The sequence below is a fragment of the Anabrus simplex genome, chromosome 2 (assembly GCF_040414725.1).
Source record: "Anabrus simplex isolate iqAnaSimp1 chromosome 2, ASM4041472v1, whole genome shotgun sequence".
Lineage (NCBI taxonomy): Eukaryota > Metazoa > Arthropoda > Insecta > Orthoptera > Tettigoniidae > Anabrus > Anabrus simplex.
In genome coordinates this window covers 773,553,352-773,573,035 of record NC_090266.1, presented here as the reverse complement: position 1 = coordinate 773,573,035, position 19,684 = coordinate 773,553,352, and the positions used below count along the sequence as shown (strand labels likewise).

At 41.2% G+C, this 19,684-nt stretch overlaps 1 protein-coding gene across 1 annotated transcript in view; it reads left to right on the top strand.

The window, feature by feature from the left end:
* Bulli (regulator of MON1-CCZ1 complex protein bulli) overlaps nt 1-19,684 on the top strand; it is a 214,775-nt gene that overhangs the window by 115,553 nt on the left and 79,538 nt on the right. Inside the window, exon 10 of the mRNA XM_067141454.2 lies at nt 6,462-6,584. Within this exon, the coding sequence (XP_066997555.1) occupies nt 6,462-6,584 (123 nt within the window). The remainder of the gene's footprint in view (nt 1-6,461; nt 6,585-19,684) is intronic.

Genomic DNA, 19,684 nt, shown 5'->3' with positions numbered 1-19,684 from the left:
TACAATAGCCAGAGATACTGACTCTATTTAGGTACATAGACTCTCAAAGGGGGCCCAGCCCCATAACTAACCACATACCTGCCAACTTTCCCGATTTAGGCGGGAGACTTCCGATTTTTCACAGTTTCTCCCGCCTCCCGATTATTCTATTATTTCTCCCGATTTTAACTTATTTTTTGGTGAACTTCAAACATTTGTTTTCAAATCCCGCCCTTTCAGCTTTTTTACGCCAGTGGCCGGAAGTCCTTTGGTCATTGGCCGCTTGCAAAGGAAATATCGACGTTTATGAATGCGAAAAATGTGCGCGAATGTGCGATGTTTGTTGAAAACTGTATATCGCGACACGAATATCTATTCTCAGTACAGTATCTCATTCTCGCATGCTATGTTCTTGTTCGTTCTCGGTTCACGTCAGTCTAGTGTATTCTAGTGACTAGTCGATAGATGTGGAGTCCTTTTAGTACTTTAGTGACAGAATTGCAATAATAACGACTAGTGACTTTTCTAGGGATTTTGGGAGCCATTTGGAGACAATTCTGACTAATTTTAATTTATCTCATTATAAATAAAATAAGAGTTTTGTTTGTGCATTGCTCAGAATTGAAAAGGAATGATATTTCTGTCTGTCTGTCTGTCTGTCTGTCTGTCTGTCTGTCTGTCTGTCTGTCTGTCTGTCTGTCTGTCTGTCTGTCTGTCTGTCTGTCTGTCTGTCTGTCTGTACGCTCATCACGAGAAAACGGCTGAAGAGAATTTAATGAAAATCGGTATATAAAGTCAGGGAATAAGTCGCTACAATCTAGATCATAAATAATTTTATTCACACTGAGTGAAATGGTAGTTTAGGGGAAGGCCTAAAATTTAATTCTCAAATATTTGTTATTATTGGCCCTATCGATAAATACTATATAACATAAGTTATATATTATTAAATTTCCTATCCTTTATGTCTTATACATTGTTACTGTACCAGCTATGATAACAGATATTCATGAATTTTGATTTTTGTTGTAAATCCATATCCACACCGAACCACGAGAAAATGGGTGAACAGAATTTAATGAAAATCGGTATGTAAAGTCGGAGAATAAGGAACTGCAATCTACGCTATAGATAATTTTATTCACCTTGTTCGAAATGGTAGTTTAGGGGAAGGTGCCAAAAATTTAATTTTTAATTACCTATCTTATTGGTCATATCGAAAAGTACGACATAACAAAAGTTATAGAGAATACAATTTCGGATTATTTATGTCTTGTTCAGTTTTATTGTACTGACTATAATAATATTGGTGGTAATGGAGATATGCTTATAAGAATGAGAAAAAATTTATGAAGGAACGATCGCTTGAATAATAACACAAGAGGGAGTCATGAAAGAAAGGAGGACTTGCTTTACATTAGATGCTCTAATATCACAGAGTCAGAAGAAAACTAAATGTGAAGGCCTGCAATATAGAAAGCTCATAATATTGATCAACAATAACATTACATTGACCATTTTTTGTTGTGATGTGCTTTGTGTATTCTGCTGCCATTTATCTCCGATACATGGGATTACTGCTGCGTTTCGAGAATAACAGCCTTCCTGAATATTGGCGGAAAGTAGCTGGGGAGTTGGATCTCTCTCTTCTTTAGCATGCCATTCCTCTGGTTCATAAATTTTCTGATACTACTAGTACGTAACACACTGGATCATCATAGTATTCCAGCTATTCGACCCCTACTCTGAGGCAGTGATTGGAATGAGTAGTGTGCACACTTAAACAGAGTAATTGCACAGGAGTGTTTGGGGTTGTCTGCAGCCTGGTCATTCTAGCTCTGGAACTTTGAACTAGTTAGATCGACACCGTAGCACTTATAATATCAATATAATGGTCCGTTATTCGACATTATTATAAATTTCGACATTATTATAAATTTTTCAGCTAACTCATTCTTGGTTGCCTGCATTTCGCCCTCGTGTGCTAAGTTGGGCTCATCAGTTGGTACTTAGCACACCTACCAAGACGCAAGGCTAGTGCATACCGTGGAGGCCACTGCATAGGCTACTTGAAGCCACCAGCAGTGCCAATGCACTATGGGAGCCTATGCCTCACTTCCAAAAATTGATGCCCGCCTGACCATCAGATGATATAGATGTTGATTCCCATAGGGAACCTTAGTACTTTTCGTTAAAAGTGAGAAAATGTGCTGTTTTTCATTTTATCGAATATTTCATATGACAGCATTGCTTTTAATAGCGACATTCATACTGACGTCGTTGTAATGACCTGTGTTGACTTCAGTTGGGAAAACTATAAGGACAGTCTTTCTGATAATTCCGTAGCGAAACACGGGTACATCAGCTAGTTATTTGATACAAATAGGATTGTGCTTCACATAATCGTGCGGTTGCTTGGTGCAATATATTAATTTATACATCTGCTAAGTAATGGCATCTAAGTGCATGACTAATTCATATGTGTGGAGCATGAGTTTATGCTATTTTCGGTAGGCTTATGAGAAGCCGATCATCTCACTCACATACTTCCTGTGAGGGAATAGAGATGTGTAATGTTTCGCCTTGTAGTCTCGTATGGCAACAGTCGGGTTTTGAGACAATAAGTGTTATAAATATATCATAGTACTTGTAATAGCACTATCTTGTAATAATACTATATTGCGCAAGACATGCAGAATAAGCAGTTTTGACCAATTGTATCTCCTAATTTCTCCTGATTTTTCCCGATTTTCGTATCAGAAACTCCTGATTTTTGGTTTCGTAAAGTTGGCAGGTATGCAACCAACAAGTTTTCTAAAATTTTAAGGTGGAGAGCCTCCAAACATTCGCTTAACCCATTAAAAAGATTAGGTAAGATCATGAGTTACATAAGTATTCCATAAATATTCTCCCTCTGATACAAAGTTCACTAAACGCATAGCACTGAAGGTCGAACCGAGGAAGCAGAAGGCTTCCTGTCAAGGAAAGTTAACAGATTTCAACCATGACCTTCTAAGACTTCTCAGTCCTTTATAAGCTTCGTGCATACCAAGCACTTAAAATACACTGACTGACAGAGCAAATGCAACACCAAGAAGGAGTGGTTCGAAAGGGATGAAAGTTGGGGAAAAAACAGAGACGGCACGGACGAATAATTGATGTTTATTTCAAACCGATATGCAGGTTACACAATGCGCACGGCATCGACTCAGTAGGATGTAGGACTACCGCGAGCGGCGATGCACGCAGAAACACGTCGAGGTACAGAGTCAATAAGAGTGCGGATGGTGTCCTGAGGGATGGTTCTCCATTCTCTGTCAACCATTTGCCACAGTTGGTCGTTCGTACGAGGCTGGGGCAGAGTTTGCAAACGGCGTCCAATGAGATCCCACACGTGTTCGATTAGTGAGAGATCCGGAGAGTATGCTGGCCACGGAAGCATCTGTACACCTCGTAGAGCCTGTTGGGAGATGCGAGCAGTGTGTGGGCAGGCATTATCCTGCTGAAACAGAGCATTGGGCAGCCCCTGAAGGTACGGGAGTGCCACCGGCCGCAGCACATGCTGCACGTAGCGGTGGGCATTTAACGTGCCTTGAATACGCACTAGAGGTGACGTGGAATCATACGCAATAGCGCCCGAAACCATGATGCCGTGTTGTCTAGCGGTAGGGCGCTCCACAGTTACTGCCGGATTTGACCTTTCTCCACTTCTCCACGCCGACGCCACACTCGTCTGCGGTGACTATCACTGACAGAACAGAAGCGTGACTCATCGGAGAACACGACGTTCCGCCATTCCCTCATCCAAGTCGCTCTAGCCCGGCACCATGCCAGGCGTGCACGTCTATGCTGTGGAGTCAATGGTAATCTTCTGAGCGGACGCCGGGAGTGCAGGCCTCCTTCAACCAATCGACGGGAAATTGTTCTGGTCGATATTGGAACAGCCAGGGTGTCTTGCACATGCTGAAGAATGGCGGTTGACGTGGCATGCGGGGCTGCCACCGCTTGGCGGCGGATGCGCCGATCCTCGCGTGCTGACGTCACTCAGGCTGCGCCTGGACCCCTCGCACGTGCCACATGTCCCTGCGCCAACCATCTTCGCCACAGGCGCTGCACCGTGGACACATCCCTATGGGTATCGGCTGCGATTTGACAAAGCGACCAACCTGCCCTTCTTAGCCCGATCACCATACCCCTCGTAAAGTCGTCTGTCTGCTGGAAATGCCTCCGTTGACGGCGGCCTGGCATTCTTAGCTATACACGTGTCCTGTGGCACACGACAACACGTTCTACAATGACTGTCGGCTGAGAAATCACGGTACGAAGTGGGCCATTCGCCAACGCCGTGTCCCATTTATCGTTCGCTACGTGCGCAGCACAGCGGCGCATTTCACATTATGAGCATACCTCAGTGACGTCAGTCTACCCTGCAATTGGCATAAAGTTCTGACCACTCCTTCTTGGTGTTGCATTTGCTCTGTCAGTCAGTGTATTCAGATATATTACCTCACTTCACAGAGGGCGAAATCACGTACTGTGCCCAATATCCGTGAAAACTTAAATATAAACGTAGCAAACGGGAGCTCAGCCACCCAGCAAACATTTTTAAATTTACTAGAACAATCTAGAAATGACCCAGTTAAATCTGGCATATACAACAATAATTTACAACTGAGTGGTTAATTTGAAGGAATTTTTGCCCGTAGGCAACCCAAAATATCATTTCAATGTAATGATACAATTTGCAAATATATGTTAAAGTCCCTCCCTTTGTCTTTAAAATATTTTGACAAGCCAGCTTCCTACCTTCCACGCCTGTAGCAGTCTGGGGGTCGAGCGGGTCCAGCCCGCACTAATGGCCAAGTCCTGTTAAGTGTCTCGCACTCTGCGATATAAGGAACCAGCCTCAGCGAGGCAGACACCCCAGTATATACGTAGCACGCGCCAACTCTGATTGGGCGAGCCTTGAGAGTCGGGGCGTGTCAGCGTATGCATGGAAGGAAGAAGCAGGCCAGCCAACATAAACGGACAGGGGTGCTGCGAGGCGGAAGAAAACTTGCTTTACCCTGCAGCCATAAAGAGGGGAAAGGGGCAAGGAATACAATTTATTAAGAACACATAGAAAGGTAACACACAGAAATAAGAGAAAAATTAATTCAGAGCGACCTGTAGGAGCTCATAAAATGCAAAATAGAAAAGGCGAACGGTGAGGGGGTGAAATTCATGGCACAATCATCATCATCATCATCATCATCATCATCATCATCATTAATAGTTTTAAGGTCGACTAACGGTCAGACCAAGAAGTGTTTTTTTGCTAGTAGCTTTACGTCGCACCGACACAGATAGGTCTTATGGCGACAATGGGATAGGAAAGGCCTAGGAGTTGGAAGGAAGCGGCCGTGGCCTTAATTAAGGTACAGCCCCAGCATTTGCCTGGTGTGAAAATGGGAAACCACGGAAAACCACCTTCAGGGCTGCCGACAGTGGGATTCGAACTCGCTATATCCCGGATGCAAGCTCACAGTCGCCCGGCCCTAACCGCATGTCCAACTCGCCCGGTGGGCCAAGAAGTACAGGAGAAATGGCAGCGTTGGCTCTACTCACAGCCAGAAGGATTCTTCAACAGAACCTGGTGTCGCAGTGGAAGAAATGTGCTGCCAATACCAGAGAGTATTGATGTGTGCTTACATTTCCTTTAGTTAACCAGCTTCTGCTGAGTTTCATCTAATTGCCTGTTATACATCATTAATGTTACCAGGTGCACACTTTTGTTGGTTACGTGCTTGCCTCTTGTGCTGATGGTTGCACAGTTGGTTGAGATTCACAAGTGTTCCAGTGTAAGAAACCCCTTTACACACATTAAAAAACCACTTTTCAGGGCAAAATACTGGAACCCAGGTAACGTCTTAAATCTGAAAGAAATTGAAGGATTATTAAACAAACTACATCATCATCATCATCATCATCATCATCATCATCATCATCATCATCACCTTTTTCTTCTGCTGCTTCTACAATAATAATAATAATAATAATAATAATAATGGTTTTACGTCTAACTACTTTTATGGTTTTTGGAGACACCTATATGCCAAAATTTTGTTCCGCAGGAGATCTTTTCTTTTTATTTGAAAACTGCGAAGAATATTAACAAAGTTAGATTGCAATGTATGTTGGGATATCATTTTGGCGGTAGGTAAATAAGCATTTAAGTGAGCAAGCATCCTTTTTAGAACATATGTATTTTGCACTTGCTTACACCTACTACTTGTTCCATCTAACAAGTACTTAGCAGTGATAGCTCTTTGTATCAGTATACTAGTCGATACATCTCATGCCCCCTAGTGTACATGATTGCCTCTCGAGCCCAGTGTAATAAAACAGCATGAAGTAAATTGATGAATGTATCAACACTGCCTCTTTCTTTTAAATTTTGACTTGCTCTTTTTCTCTCTTCTCAAAAGTATTCTTTATTACAGGTACTTCAAGATATTCTACGACCCACAGAAAAGAACCGTGGGTATTTAGTAGTGATCTCTGAACTCTTTGACCACCTCAATGAAGTCTATCGTAGTTTCTTGGAAATAGAAATGCAGAGTCAGGTATTTATATAATTATATAATATGATGGTTATATCCAAGTTGTTGACTTCTTTATTTTGAACAGTTTGCAGTTGATTGCTATCCTGCAAATGGAGGAGCATTTCTTAACAGTGATGTTGATAGTGCTGTTTGCTCTGATACACAGTATATAATTAAATTCTATGTGGTGCGTGGTGTGACAGATTTCAAATTACTGAGGAAGGAGACATTCAAACTGCAGATTTACTTCATCAGAAGTTAGGTTAACATGATAGGTGTGAATTTATGAAGCATTATTCATGCTGTTCTTATTGCTACATTTCTGGATGTCAGAGGTAAACTATCATGACATTTCGCCAACTTTACGGGAGAGCAGAAAAAAGCTGCTGAGGCGCATATTTTGCTACCTTTAGGGCAGGTTGAATCGACAGTTTTGACCATGGTAAAGTGGTGTAAGAGCCAATGTGATAAGGGGTGCGGCAGACAACATAAGGCTGAACTGTTGTATGAGCACGTACCATTGTTTATCACTGGGTTCTCGTTGCACATATGACAGTATCACATGGCTTATGTTCATTCCTGTGAAACATACATGTACAATAGTGTACCTATAAGGAGACACGATCAAAACAAGTGCAGTTTTTGCATTTACGATAATTTACCTCTGACGTCCAGATTTGTCATCCAGATGGATGGTGTATTTATAAGCTATAAATTTCATTTTTGTTCCATATTGAAGTGCAATGAGTTGGACAGTTTTTTGTAGACATCTACAACGTGTGTTCCATAAGTAATATGACCAATTTTTTTCTGACGCAACTGTACACCGCAGCGTGTTCTAACCTGCTGGGCTAGGTGGAGGGGGGTGTTAGCTTCAAACGCTCTTTGTCTCATTCAGCAGCGAGCTGCCGGAGAGTCAGGACGTGCGTTTCCATCAAGCCCGTTTTGAGTTCATGTAACACGGCACAATGGATCGTTGTGTAGAGCAACGGTACGCTATCAAATTTTGTGTTAAACTTGGGAAGTCCGCCACCGAAACGTTTCCATTACTTCAGCAGACCTTTGGGACTGATTACTTGTCCAAATCACAAGTTTTCCAATGGCACAAGTCGTTCATGGAGGGCCAAGAGGAGATCACCGGCGAACCTCGCAGTGGACGGGCATCAACCTCACGAGTCGAAGAAAATGTGACGCGTCTGCGCGATTGTTTGAACTCTGACAGACGGCTGAGCCTTCAATTGATAGCACAAACTCTAAACATGGCAAAAACAACCGTTTTCCGCATTGTGACCTAAGATTTGAACATGAGAAAGGTGTGTGCCAAAGTGGTCCCAGAAGTTTTGACAGACGAACAAACGGACATGCGAGCGCTTCGGTGCCGAGAAATGTTGGAAATGTGTGAAAATGATCCTAATTTTTTTTACTCAGTTATCACTGGTGATGAGTCATGGATTTTTGAGTACGACCCTGAGACAAAAAGGCAGAGTTCAGAGTGGCATACCCCATCGTCGCCCCGTCCCAAGAAGGCACGCATGTGCAAGTCCAGGATCAAAACCATGCTCATTGTCTTCTTTGACGTCAGAGGCATTGTCCACCACGAATTCGTACCTACCGGGACTACAGCGAACTCAGCTTTCTACTTGGAAGTGCTCAAAATACTGAAAACGAGGGTCTCGCGCTGCCGAAACAACATCAAGGACACGTGGAAAGTTCATCACGACAACGCGCAGAGTCACAGCATCTTCATTGTCAAAGACTTCCTGGCCAGGACCAACACCCCATTGGTTCCCCAGCCTCCCTACAGTCCTGACCTGGCTCCCGCTGACTTTTTTTGTTTCCTCGGTTAAAAGGAGTCATGAAAGGAAAACATTGGGACACGATTGAAAGAATCCAGGCGCATGTTACATCGGCTCTAAAGGACATTCCGGAAAAGGCCTTCCAGGATGCCTTCCAGGCATGGAAACACCGCCTCCAGAAGTGTATCGACGCAAGAGGGTGCTATTTTGAAGATTTTTTATTATTTGTACGAATGTATTCAATAAATGATTTTTTTATGAATTTGGTCGCATTATTTATCGAACGAACCTTGTATGTTGAAAAGAGAGAATTTCTTGATGTACACCAAAACAAAGAAATCCAGTCAGTTTAGGAAACTTTACCAGAACATATTACTCTGTTATTTAGTAGTGACATCTTCTGATCAATGTCTCAACTTTATGCATTAGGTACTTTAAATTTTCTTCGACAGATAGTGTTTCTTAAGGCGCTTCTTTTAAATATCCGGGGTTGACGTGTACCTCCCAGTACAATTATTATTATTATTATTATTATTATTATTATTATTATTATTATTATTATTATTATTATTATTCATGTAGTATACTTTGTCCTCTTGGAATGGGCAGCTTCTCGAGATGTCCGTCGTGTGCCGTCTAGGGATCGCCACTACTGCAGGAGTGTCGGAGAGGTGAGATCTGTACATTAAGAGTCCTCCGTCAACCCAGAAGTCTTGTAGCATCTTGAATTCCCTCAGGACGAGTCGACTCTCCTAATCCACTGTGTCATGGTCCTACAGGGCTTGTCTTGTTCTGTCATTGCTTGATTATTCCCTGATCAAGTTCCTTCTTTATGACTATAAGAACAAGTTCTTTAGGTTTGCTCTGGTGTTGTTGTGGAAACTGCCTCTCAACAATGGTGCTCCTAGCTTCAGGTTCCATCGCTGGGTACTTAGATAAACTGTCTGCTCCTATGTTCGTTGATCCTGGGATGTGACACACATCAAAATCAAATTCTGCAATTAACAGAGCCCATCACATCAGTTTAGATTTTGAGCCAAAGACTGAGCTCAACAACTTGAGAGCGACATGATGGGTGTACAGCTGGAGCTTCCTTCCCTCCAAGTGGCCTCTGAATTTGCCCATGGCCTACACCACAGCCAAGGCTTCCTTCTCGGCAGTGCAGTAGCATTGTTTGGTGGGAGATAGCTTTCTGCTAGTATACTCTATGATGTCTCTTCCGCTGTCACTCGTCTCCTGGAATAACACTGTTCCTAAGCCGGAGTTGCTGGCGTCCGTCTTCAGGCATATCTTCCATTGAGGGTCAGGATGGGCTAGACCGGGAGCGTTACATATTGCAGCCTCTGCCTCTCCCTCTGGTCCATCAGAACAGGTGGTTGTTATGGAGTAGTTTGGTGAGTAGTATTGCCTTCTCTTCAAAGTGTGGCATGAAGCTGCTATACCATCCACACAAGCCAAGGAACTGACATACTTATTGCTTGGTCCGTGGGCGTTCAGCTTCTTCAATAGCTCGATTCTTCTCCGGTTATCTTTCTAAACCTCCATATGTTATGACACGGCCAAGATTTTCTACACGGTCTGGGTGAAGTGACACTTCTCCAGTTGGGAAGTCAGTCCATGAATTTTCAGTCATTCCAGCACTTTCTTCAGGTGTTCAAGGTGTTCTTGAAAATTCTTGCTGTGGATTAAGATGTCATCAGGATACACTTGGCAGAAATCTCCAGTATATCCTGACAATACCTTATCTATCAGTCACATGAAGGTTGCAAGAGCATTCTTCAGTCCAAGAGGCATTACTGTAAACTGGTACAATCCTCTCAGTGTCATGAAGGCAGTCGGTGGCCTAGAACTTTCCTCGACCTCCACTTGCCAGTATCCAGAGTTGAGATGAAGGGTGCTGAAAATTCTAGATCCACTTATTTGTTTCAGTGAGTCCTTCAGGTCAGGCATGGGGTAGGCTTCGCTAACGGTCTTCTTGTTCAACTTGCGGAAGTCCACACACAATCGATACACCCCATTTTTCTTCTTCTTCTTCTTCTTCTGTGGGATGATAGGTGAACTCCAACAGGATGTAGAGAGTTCGATGAGACCTTGCTTTCCATCTCTTGAATCTTCTGATCGTCGCCATAAGACCTATCTGTGTCGGTGCGACGTAAAGCCACAAGAAAAAAAAAAAAAAAAAAAAATAAATTGAATCTTCTGAACGACGAATTTGCACTTATCCGGGTTGATTGGATATGGGCATTGCTTAATGGGTGAGGAAGTGCTGCATTCAGTGGTGTGCGTTACTTTGGTAGTGCGTCCTATTTTATTGGTGATGACTTCTGGAAAGTCCTTTAAGGCGTGACTCAGCTCCTCTCTAGATTTGATTGAAGATGTGTTAACTGGATATCTCCCAGGTCTACATCGACTTCCACATCATTGCGAGTCTGGAGATTTCCATCATGCCAGGCGACCCTCAGACGTCCCTTTTCCCAAAAATACTTCATGAGCTGCGCAGTCTAGGATCACCTTGTATTCTACCAAACAGACGTGACTTAATATAATGTCAGATATTAGGTTCTGAATCACTGCAACGTTAACTACAATAGGCAGGTCCATGAATTTAGTGGTTAGGTTAGTCTGTCCTTGGATGGAATAGATTACCCCACCCGCTGCTCCCACTACCCTTCTGAGATGGTGCGATTTCATAGTCTGTAGTAATCTGGCAACAATTACGAGGCTTGCTTGGCTGTTGAGTATGGCTGAAAAATTCTCATTGCCTATCCTCAAGCTGATAGCTGGGCGAGGTTGGTCTGTTCTGCTCACAATCTGACCAATCCCTTACCTGCTTGTCCACGGCTGCTTGTGTGTCAGATCTTGAGGCGTATTCCTGTTCCCGGTACCATCCTCCCCTCAATCCAGAATGGGCCGGACCTAGTTTTCCGACACCAGAGTTGGGCGTTTGTTCTTCAGGTGTCCCGTTCTCCCACACTGGTAGCAGTTCCTAACCGAGCTGGTCTCTTCCATGGCTGTACTCGTGTGTTCTTCCAGCTGGGCAATGATTCTACGCAGATCATCAAAGGTTCTTGGTTCACTAAGGGTCTAATCTTGTCGTTGAGTAGCTCTACGATGTCTGGTAGGATCGTGTTCTTGTTTCCTTTGGGATGCAGCCGCTTGTAGAGCTGGTACTTCTGGAGTACGAACGCGCTAACTCTCAAGCCGGTGGGTTGAGCATCAGTCAGTAGCTTCTTTTTCACAGAGCTTTCACTCCTGCAGAATTAAACCTAGCAAGGAATTCCCTTTTGAAGTCAGTCCAGTATAAGTTCAAGCACTTCATATTATTCCACCAAGTAGTGGCTTGCCCCCTTAAATGCGGTGCGACGAGTTGAATGAAGATGTCCTTCGGTAGATTAGTCCTTCCTAGTAGACTGACCAATCCTTTCATGAAACTAGTCGGGTTCTCTTCCTATCTCCCATGGAATTCCGGAAGGCTTTCTTTAATCACCTTCGGGTCTAGGTGTCCTGTATTGCCGGTTAGGTTTGAGGGGTTTGAAGGTTTGGTGATAGGTCCTGTTTAAGTTAATCTATCTTCTATCGCATTAAGGATGGTCTCTTTCGTATTCTGAACATCTACCTTGATGGTCGAAATCCGGATTTCTAATGGTCCTTCAATGGTAGAAACACGGCTTACAAAATTTCCCTCAACGACAGAGATACAGCTAAGTAAACTCTGAGCCCGACTTAGCACACTGGGGCGAAACGCTGGCAACCAGGAATTAGTTAGTTGGAAAATTTATAATGTCCAATAACAGACCATTTCTTCTTCTTCTTCTTCTTCTTCTTCTTCTTCTTCTTCTTCTTCTTCTTCTTCTTCTTCTTCTTTTATGACCACATAGGATCACTTTAGTCAGTCCGTCGTTCAGGTCTCTTTGAAGGGATTGTTCGGGCTTTACGGTCCTCCCAGTACTTCTTCAGACGCTCCGATCTTCGTGCCCTTTCCTCAGTTGAAAATGTGCGTGTTGTTGGTTTGTTTTGTGTAAGGGTAAAGCGGAGGTTTGTATTCTTGAGTTTTGTATTCAATTTTATCTTATTTTTGGTGTCTTCTGTTGTAAGGCCTATTTCCTTCAGATCCTCTCTTACTTCTCTGATCCATTTACATCCTGTTGTGGTATTTTTTGAGACGAGATTGTGTTGTACTAGTTGTTTCAGAAGTCTCGAGTCCTGCATCCTCATGATATGTCCAAAGAATCCCAGTCTCCTCTTACGCATAGTATCTGTAATGGGTTCTAGCTCTTTGTACACGACTTTGTTAGGTATTAACCGCCACTGTCCATCTTTCTGATATTTTTTGTTGATACAGGTTCTTCCAATCCTCCTTTCAATTTTCTGAAGTCTGTCAGTCTTTGATTGTTTATTCAGGTAAAAGAGTGTTTCTGCTGCATATGTAGCTTCCGGTTTTATAACTGTGTTGTAGTGTTTTATTTTTGTATTTATTGATAGACATTTCTTTTTGTAGATATCCCATGTTAATTTTTGTGCTTTAGCTAATCTATTTGTTCTTACTTGGATTGAGATTTTTTCATTTAAGTTATGTGTTATTACTTCTCCAAGATATTTAAACTGAGTTACTATTTTGATTTTATTACCATTTATGGTGACTTCTTTTAGCTGTGTTGGTTTTTGGGGCATAATTTCTGTTTTTTCAAATGATATTTTGAGGCCAATTTTATTTGCAATGTTTTGAAGTTCTGATATCTGGGTTTTTGCTTCTTTTATGTCCACTGCTAGTAATGCTAAATCGTCAGCAAAACCCAGGCAATTTGTTTTGATTTTTCGGCCAATCTTTATTTTGGGGGGACATTTTCTAAACCATTCCCTCATTACCATTTCTAGAGCACAGTTAAATAATAGTGGTGAGAGCCCATCTCCCTGCCGTAGTCCAGTTTTAATTTCAAATGTCTCTGATGTTTCACCCCTAAACTTCACTTTTGACTTGGTATTGGTGAGAGTCAATTTTATCATGTTTATTAATTTGGGGTGTAGTCCAAGGCGTCTTAAAATTTTAAACAGAGATTCTCTATGGATGCAATCATAAGCTTTCTTGAAATCTACAAATGTTATCACCATATCTCTGTTTCTTCTCCTGTTATAGTCCATTATCAACTTAAGACTCATGATCTGATCAGGACAGCTCCTCCAGGGTCTGAAACCTCCTTGATATTCTCCTAGTTCTTTCTCAAGTTGTAAACTTATCCTATTAAGGATGATTATTGAAAATATTTTGTATGTTATGTCTAGGAGAGAGATTCCCCTGTAGTTATTAGGGTCGGTTTTGTCCCCTTTTTTGTGCAGAGGATGAATGAGGGCTGTTGTCCAGTGTTCTGGTAGTTCTTCTTTAATCCAAATAGAGACAAGTTGTTGATGGAGGGCAACTTTTGCCGAGGTTCCTGCATATTTCCAGATTTCCGCAAAGGTCTGATCTTCTCCTGGCGCTTTGTAGTTTTTTAATTTATTCAGAGCTTGGTAGACTTCCTTTATTGTGGGGGGATTGATGTTTTCTGGTGATGTTTTTATCGGGGTGTTGGTGTCCAAATGAAGGAGTTCTGTAGGTTCCTCACAATTTAAAAGCTTGTTGAAATGTTTAGCCAGAATTTCTGCATTGTCTTTATTGTTATGGGCCAGCTTACCATCTTCATCCTTCATCAGTAGGGTCGGGGGTTCATATTTTTGGAGCTGCTTTCTGAAGGTTTTGTAGTAGTCCCTTGATTTAGTTTTACTGAACTGTTCTTCAATTAACTGCAGGGTGTCCATTTATATTGGTATTATAAATTTACTCATTCGGGACAAATATTTTAGGTTCCCTAAGGGAATCAACATCTATATCATTTAGAAATTTTGCTGGAAATCTGTTCCGTTAAGACGGACTTAACTTCTGAAATGTTATCATTTACTTTCGAAATGTCGGAAATCTCTTCTGTTAAGACGGAATTAACTTGTGAAATTGTTCTGTTAAGGTGGAATTGAGTGTCTGTATCATGCCCATTATGTTGGTACACATTTTGGTCATATTTACGTCATCTTCGGATGACTAGTCCAGTTGTTCTAACACCTCGATGACAAACCTTTTGGGATCTTCATCGTTTTTAATGAATTCTTCTTGTAGCTGGAAGATTTAGTTTTGCAAGTTTGTCTTGAAGTTGTTTTACAGACATATTTTCCAGTATCATTTTCATTTTGTACTGATTTCCACTTACACTCTTATTCACTACTGAAAATTATTCTTCATTCCTGTTGCGGTCGCCAATTATAGTATTCACAAAGATGCACACACAAGATCCTGTCAATTGTGTACACTGTTTTATTTACAAATTATATACACCTTAATAGTAGCACATCAAATAAATCAACATCTTGAACTTAATCGACTGCACATTAGCATGTCAACCAACTACGGAACACTTGACAAGATCACGTGTATTAGCACAACGTAACCACTTCAACGGAATTACCACAACATGAGTTCATATACTTAATTTGACTAGCGACTTCCACTAACAACTCAACTCAACTACCCAAGACTGATATACCTTGCCTGGCCAGGCTTCCGGAAAAGTATGACACAACATGCTTTCTCATATCTTCTCACGTCTCCAATAACCTATACATACAAATGAATAGAACATTCTGTAAAACTCAAGTGACAAAGGTGCGATGTTCTGGAATCTTACCCTTTGTTGCACAATATTACATCGGATTTATACATCATATTTACAGGTCATAATAAATTATATACTATTAATTATGTGTTCCTACATTAAATAAAGTTGTATTAATAAACATACAGCTGAAGTATCGTGACATAACCTCACATGTTCTGTTACACAAGACAGATCATACAACACACAAATAATGAATGATACGACCATGATTTATACCAAACAAAGTCCGTACTGACAACCTGTCGTACATAACTGCATAGATAATAATAATAATAATAATAATAATAATAATAATAATAATAATAATAATAATAATAATAATAATAATAACAACACCTACTAATTGAGCTCGATATTTTCACTATTTACCCATGGGTTTAGAGAATTCTTTCCAAGTTATATGAGTCCATTACACACTACTTGCATCAGTCTACCTCTTAGTCTCATTTCCAGATATGGGGTTGGGGATGAGGTGAGATGAAATTAGGCATGTTTTTATGGCCCAATGCCCTTCGAGAAGCCAACGTCAGTTGAGGAGCTAATGAAGAGGAAATGAATGTTGGTGAATGATATTGGGTAAGAAGGTGGAAGGAATCAGCAGTGGCTTTTTAATAGGAACTGTCCCGGCATTTGCCTGGAAGTGAAAATGGGAAACCACAGAAAGCCATTCTCAGGACAGCCAGTAGTGGGGTTTGAACACATGCATCTCCCAGATGCAGAGCTTGGCTCTTTAGCTGTTGTACTTTAACATGTGCAGCCACTCTGCTCAGTAAATCAAATGAAATTTAGAATAAATAACTAAAATCCCATTGGTTTAAGTGCTTGCTACCATTCTTCAAAATGTGTAGCCTACTATATGCATGTAGCTGTTTTATTCCAAAACTCGCTAAGTCTGTAGTTGTTTTCCAGAAAAGACCTCAGTCAAGTGACTTAGTTTTGGAAATAAATTGGCATCTGCTGTCAATAACTTCAAAATAGGATTTTAGTTTGTTAACATTGCTCTTAATATTACTTTGTTAATGTTTATCTTGCCTAAGTAGGCTCCGATTCAAAAAATGCATTTCCTGAAAAATCAATATTTTTTGCCTATTGAGTGTTGGAATAATGGTGTTGGTTACAATGCAATATGTTAATTAAATCCTGAGTAATTGTAATATGAAGTTGATGCTTGAAAGTATCTGAGAAGTTCATTCACATGTTGTAACGAACATGATCCATTACCAGAGAGCAGGACAGGGCTATGTATAAGAGGACAACAATATTTCCAATTTTGTGTATGTTTGTTTTAGTTGTCCCATCCACTGTACAGCTCATGCCAATAGTGGGGAACACTGTAAACAAGATGCGCAGTGGGCCTGGCCCACAGGTCTGGTACTCCCTGCTCATTTGGTCACCAGCAGCGGATGTATTTTCGTTGTGTATGACATAGCACTCATCTGGTTTTACTCTGTGGGAACACATTCAGAGTTGAAGATGCCACCGGTGCAAAGCAAGTTAAGGGGTAAAGTTCTTCAGTCAAACCTGTGCTGTGGTTGCTAATGTCTACCAATTTGTGAAAAAAGAAGCTGTGCTTGGTGTTCTATCAAAACTCAAAATCACACTGAAATGAGTGGTCAAAGCAACTGGCATATCCCTTACTTCCGTCCGGCAAATCAAGAATGAACTGCAAAGTGTCCAGACAGTTGAATCCTAGTCATTTTCAACACCTCACAAGGAAAGGTCCAGAAGATCTTGGAAGGCCACTTTAGACAATTTTAACAAACAAGCTTCACCGCATGGTAAACAATTTCTACATTGCAGATAAAAGGATATCAACTTTAAAGAAGATTCATGCAAAATTACAGATTTTCATAAGTTTCGAAGGAAGCATAAACACATTCCGAAAAATTCTTCACATTCTAGGATTTAGGTGGAAGAAGACAAGGAATAACTGAAAAGTACTCCAGAAACAAAGCAGTATCAGTGCCAAATGAATTGCTTACTTAAGAAGTATCTGGAAGTACAGGAATGAGTGTCGTCCTACAATAGTCTATATAGACGAGACTTACATTCACACTTCTCACACAGCACCGTATGGATGGAGTGACAATTCACTGCAAGGCCTGTTTAAACCTGTCTTGAATGCTGGGGCTGTACCTTAATTAAGGCCACGGCCGCTTCCTTCCCATTCCTGGGCCTTTCCTATCCCGTCGTCGCCATAAGACCTATCTGTGTCGGTGCGACGTAAAGCAAAAAAAAAAAAAACCTGTTTTGAAAGGAAACAGAATTATCTTCATCCATGCTGGCGGAGAGGATGGCTTTGTACCAAATGCCCCCGTAAGATTTAAATTGGGCCAGAAAACAGACGATTATTGCAATGACATTATGAAGAGAATCTCCGGGAGAGATTGATACCTAATTTACTACCTACTACTGTCCTCGTTATAGATAATACTCCTTACCATAATACGCAGCTAACATGTACTCCCACATCAAACTCTATGAGGAGAGAAGTGATGTTCTGTTTAACGGAAAAGGAAATTTGTTTCTACGAGAACATGCTGAGACCCCCATTATATTCATTAATCAAAATTAACAAACCAGTATAAAACAGTATTTTAGCCAAACATGATCATACTGTATTATATCTTCCTCCATACCACCAGAATTGAATCTTATTGAGGTAATACCGGCAAGTGTCAAAAACGGCTTTTCTGAACATAGTGTGACATTCAGAATGGATGCATTATTAAAAAATATAGATGAACAAATTACTTCCATTACAAAAGAGGACTGGAAGAATGCTGTGAGCACATAAAGAAAATTGAAGACCTGTACATTACAAGTGAAGGTTTACTGAACCAAGCACAAGAGATGATCATAGACGTGGGAAGTGACATGGACCTGAATAGTTACAGTGATGGAAGTAATACTGATACTGCAAACAAAGGTGATAATAAATCGATCGACACTGCCAGTGGAATTGAAACGGACATGGCTACAGAAGATGGAGCATCAGGAGGGACATTTTCTAAGAGTGTTCTTATGTATGGAAATAGTGACAGTGAATGTTCCAGAATCTTCTGTCAAACAATTAACATACTGTGTTATGTGCAATGTACAATATTGTGTGCGTGTGCATGCGTACATGCGCTTTTTCTTTTTTTCTTTGATCTGTGAAAGTCTTCTTAACAGTAATGCTACAGTTTACATAAGATAGTATGTTTCAAATGGCTTGGCTTGTAAAATATCCTCGCTTACACTCACCTATGTATGCTCGTATCGCTTGTCACCAAGTGCTTGACCCCTTCCACCGAATCGCTCTTTCGCAATATACTATTCCCCTCCTACGCATATGAGTGTTGTCCACGATTTGCATGAGCTGTACATAGTGTGTGCGTTTGTTGTTATTCTGGATTAGCTTTGTACTCAGGACAGTCCACAAAGTAACCAGAGGTCTGTGATACTTCACACAAGTAAGAATGCTTACTCCGTTTTACAACATAGCAAACTGAGGAAACTTTTCTTTTAAATAGTGGTTGAATGTACAGCTGTGTACAGTGTTGTTAGAACTGTGCTGAGAAAATGGTATTTTCAAACTCTGAAAAGGTAGAGATGATGGTGATTTAGGGTGTGTGTAGGAAAAATGCACCATAACCCTGTAGGTTGTATGCGGAAAGGTACCCAGACAGAGAACATCCATCACACCACACATTTGGAAACCCCTACAAACAATTATTGTTTGAAACAGGTAGTGTAACAACATGCAAACATGTCCTTTGCGAACCTACCACAGGTGAAGCAAGTGAAGTTGGTTTGCTAGCTTGTGTTGCTCTGAACCCGCACATTAGTTCACGTGACATTGCTGGAGGCAGTTGAATGAGTCTAAGTAGTGTAATATGCATACTGCCTTGACACAAATATCACTCATATCATGTGTTGCTTCCTCAGGGATAACTTGGAAATGATTTTTCATAATTTAGTGAATTTCTGTGAATGGGCATTAACAGAGAATGCATTGCAGTTGTACCTGTTTACTGATGAAGCAGGTTTCACAAATCACGGGTCAGTGAATTTAAAAAATATGCATTTCTGGTCCATGGACAACCCTCGTTGGCTTCAACAGGTATAGAGACAGCAACCTTGGAGTGTCAGTTCATGGTACGGAATAATTTGCAACCAGCCCATTGGACCTCACTTCATTGAAGACAACAAAACAGCTGCAAAATACATTGAATTCCTACATTTGTCTACTTTGCTAGAAAATGTCCCGCTGGAAACTCGAACATGGATGCGGTTTAGCATGATTGTTGTCCAGTACACACTGCAGTTAATACTAGGCAGACCCTTTATAGAATATTTGATGGATGTTTCATAGGATGTGGTGGGCATTTAAATTGGCCAGCCTGTTCTCCAGATCCTACTCCTTTAGACTTCCTTTTGTTGGGGAGGTTAAAGGAGGACATCCACCATTATGTACCTACAACTCCAGAGGACATTAGAAGCAGTCTGCAGTAAGATTACATCAGACATACTGCTCATTGTTATACATTAATTATGCAGCTGATTACAAGTGTGTGAGTGCTTTAAACATTTCATTGCATAATTGAATGTGTACAATTTTCTGACAAATGTATTCCATTAT